Consider the following 3,468-nt stretch of genomic DNA (forward strand, 5'->3'; position numbering starts at 1 on the left):
ATATAATATATATATAAACCCTAATTTAGGGTTTATCTAGGGTTTACATAATTCAATGAATATATAATATTTTTTGATGATTTTTTTAATAGAAAAAGATAAATAAGGGTTTAGGGTTTAGGGTTTATTAAATAAATATAACTTACAACAGCTCCAGGTGCAAGAATAGATACAAATAATGTTTTATAACTACAAGAAATATTATTATTATTACATAAAGAAAAATATTCATCTACAGGATCTAATACAACTGCAACTATACACATATCATAGCCCATAAGTAATCCAGTAAGTGCAGCAAAAGTAGCAACATATAATAGAGAGAAAGAGGAAAAAAATGATATAAATATACTCTTTTTCTCTTTTATTATATATTTATTTATATATTTATTTATTATATTCTTTTTTTTTTCTTCCTCTTCTTCTCCTTTATTTACTATCAATAATGATGGGTTATTAGGGGGGTCTATCTTATTTTCTTCCTCTTCTTCTTCTGCTGCTGCTCCTGCTGCTGCTCCTGCTGCTGCTCCTGTTGCTGCTGCTCCTGTTGCTCCTGCTGCTCCTGCTGCTGATTCCGATCCTGTTGCTTCTGTTATTGAGGCTGTTGGTGGCTCCCCTGATGCATGCATTTGTATGTCTGTTCCTCCTCCTCTTCCTGCTGCTGCTGCTGCTGTTGCTGCTGCTGTTGCTGCTGCTGTTGTTGTTGCTGCTGCTGTTGCTGCTGCTGCAGCAGCATCTGCTGCTGCTGTTGGACTTATTATTGGTGTCATAGTATCTGCTGAACTTGATGCTGCTCCTGCTGCTGCTGCTGCTGCTGCTGCTGCTGCTGTTGCTTCTGCTGCTGCTTCTGCTGCTGCTTCTGCTGCAGTAGCATCATGCGATGGTGCTGTTGCTGCTAGATCTGACGATGGAGAGCAGCGACGTGGTTGCTGCTGCTGCTGTTTATGCTTCTTCTGCTGCTGCTGCTGCAGCTGTTGCAGCTGTTGCTGCTGCTGCTGCTGCTGCTGTATATGGGGGGCCCCTCTAGGTATTTGTTCTTCTTGTAAGGAAAGGGTATTATTTATTTCTTCTTTATTAATAAAAGAAGAAAATAAATTATTATGCCGAGTCATGATGGAAGAAAGCTGAAAGAAAAACGCTGCACGGAGCAGCAGGTGCTGCTGCTGCTGCTGCTGCTGCTGCTGCTGCTGCTGTTAAGTAGTAGTTGTTGTTGTTGCTGCTGCTGCTGTTATGGTGTCTAGGCAGCTCAATGTGCTGCAATAAAGAAATAAATAAAAAAGAAAACACTAATAATGTATTAGTAAGAAGAAGAAAAGAAGAAAAAAAGAAGAATAAACCCTAATTAGTGTTTATAAGTGTGGTTGTGCTGCAACAAGAGGAGGCTGCTGCTGCTGCTGCTGCTTGCTGCTGCTGCTGCTGTTGTTGTTGCTGCTGTTTGATTGTATATTATGCACAATAACAACAAGAAAAAGAACAAAGAAGAAGAATACATAAACATTAATAACAATAAAACCCTAAACCCTAATATATAAACACTAATTGGGGGTTTAATAAACACTAAGAAAGAAAAACAGCCGCTGTACTACTCGCTGCCGCTGCTGCTGCTGCTGCTGCTGCTGCTGCTGCTACGGTAGTAGAGCACGCCTAGCTGCTGCTGATGCAGATTCTTCTTTTGTTTCCTTCTCTTATTCTTTTATTTATTTTATTTATTTTTCTTCTTTTTCTTCTTATTTACTCTTTTTTATATCTTGTCTTTAATACATTAATAAACCCTAAACCCTAAACCCTAAACCCTAAACCCTCATACACGACGCGCACGCACACACACTCACCGCTACTTCGATGAGCGACCGTCCCTCCCCCCAGCTAGCTGTTCCTTCTTAACCTAAACCCTAAACCCTAAACCCTAAACCCTACATAATAACTCCTTCTTCTTAATACACATAAACCCTAAACCCTAATTCACCCCGGATTCCGCTACGCACGCAACAGACGAACCCCTCCTAAACCCTAAACCCTCGCCCTCCACCCCCTTCCGCTTACTGGTCACCCCCGCAGTAGCGGCATAACACGCCCCCTAAACCCTAATTACACTCCTATTCACAAACCCTAAAGTGGTGTAAACCCTAAACCCTAAACCCTTTTGTAGACAAGGAGGAAAGGATGTGAATTACTGTATGTAGATTTGTGTTAGCAATAGGGTCCTATGGATACTACTTTGAGGGTTTAGGGTTTAGGGTTTAGGGTCTACGGTACATTTTTACGGTACATTTTGAGGGTTTAGGGTTTACTTTACTTTTTGAGGGTTTAGGGTTTACGGTACTTTTTGAGGGTTTAGGGTTTAGCGTCCCGTCAGAAGCGTCCCTTGCCGACTGCACTGTTAGTTCCTGTTGCCCTTGTTAGTCCCTCTGCTGCTCCTCCTCCTGTTATTGCTGCTGCTGCTGCTGCTCGTGCTGCAGTGCTGCTGCTGCCGAGGTAGCAGCAGGAGATAAAAAGGAAATAAAAAAGAAAACAACAAAGGAGAAAAAAAACAGGAAAAACCCTCCTAGGGTTTGGGGCCCCCTCCTACACATTGTTGTAGCAGCAGCAGCAGCAGCAACAGCAGCAACAGCAGCAACAGCAGCAATGCTGGGAGCAGCAACAGCAACAGCAGCAGGAACAGCAGCAACAACAACAACACTAGCAGCAGCAGCAACAACAACACTAGCAGCAGCAGCAGCAACACTAGCAGCACCATCAGCAGTAGCACTAGTAACAAAATTAACAGCAGCACTAGCAGCAGCACTAGCAACACCAGTAGCAGCAGCAGTGTCAGAAGAAGCAGCAGCAACAGCAGCAGCAGCAGCAACAGCAGCAGCAACAGCAGCAGCAGCAGCAGCAGCATAAGCAGCAGAATTAAATAGTAACAGTTGGATATTTTTGTTTCCTCCTTTCTCTGCATGCATTAAGGGCCTCCTTTAGTCTCATTACCTTTAGGTGCCCTCCCCCTTCATAAGGGGGCCCCCCATCATTATTCAGGGGGCCCCCTTCTATAGGGGCCCCTGGGGGGGCCCCTGAGGGGCCCCCTGGGGGGCCCCCTCTCTCTGTATGAGTGTATGGGTCTATGAATGTCTCCGCAAACTCACAACGGAGAAGTTCTGCTGCAGCAGAATCTATTTCCTATAATACAGACAGCAGCAGCAGCAGCAGCAGCAGCAGCAGCAGCAGCAGACAGCAGCAGCAGGCAGTAGCAGAAGAGAATAAGGTAGGTTATTAATAGGAGACACAAAAAGAAACAACAAAAGAGGGGACAAAAAGGAGACAATAAAAAGAGACAAAAAGAGACAAAAAAGAGACAGAAGGAAGGAGACACACGGAGAGAAACATATAAATAAATAAATAAATAAATAAACCCTACAAAAAAAAGAAAATTAACCCTAAACCCTAAACCCTAAACCCTCAAAAAAAAAAAAAAAAAAAAAAAACCTG

The 3,468-nt window shown here is 43.1% G+C and overlaps 1 protein-coding gene across 1 annotated transcript in view; it reads right to left on the bottom strand.

Moving 5' to 3' along the window:
• Positions 1 to 2,895: 2,895 nt before the first annotated feature.
• Positions 2,896 to 3,468, bottom strand: part of EMWEY_00037380 (hypothetical protein, conserved) — a gene marked incomplete at both ends in the record, with an annotated part of 2,521 nt that continues 1,948 nt past the window's right edge. The window contains one exon of the mRNA XM_013478637.1: positions 2,896 to 3,159. Coding sequence (XP_013334091.1) covers positions 2,896 to 3,159 — 264 coding nt within the window. The remainder of the gene's footprint in view (positions 3,160 to 3,468) is intronic.

Source organism: Eimeria maxima, genomic scaffold, assembly GCF_000499605.1.
Source record: "Eimeria maxima Weybridge genomic scaffold, Emw_scaff558, whole genome shotgun sequence".
NCBI lineage: Eukaryota > Apicomplexa > Conoidasida > Eucoccidiorida > Eimeriidae > Eimeria > Eimeria maxima.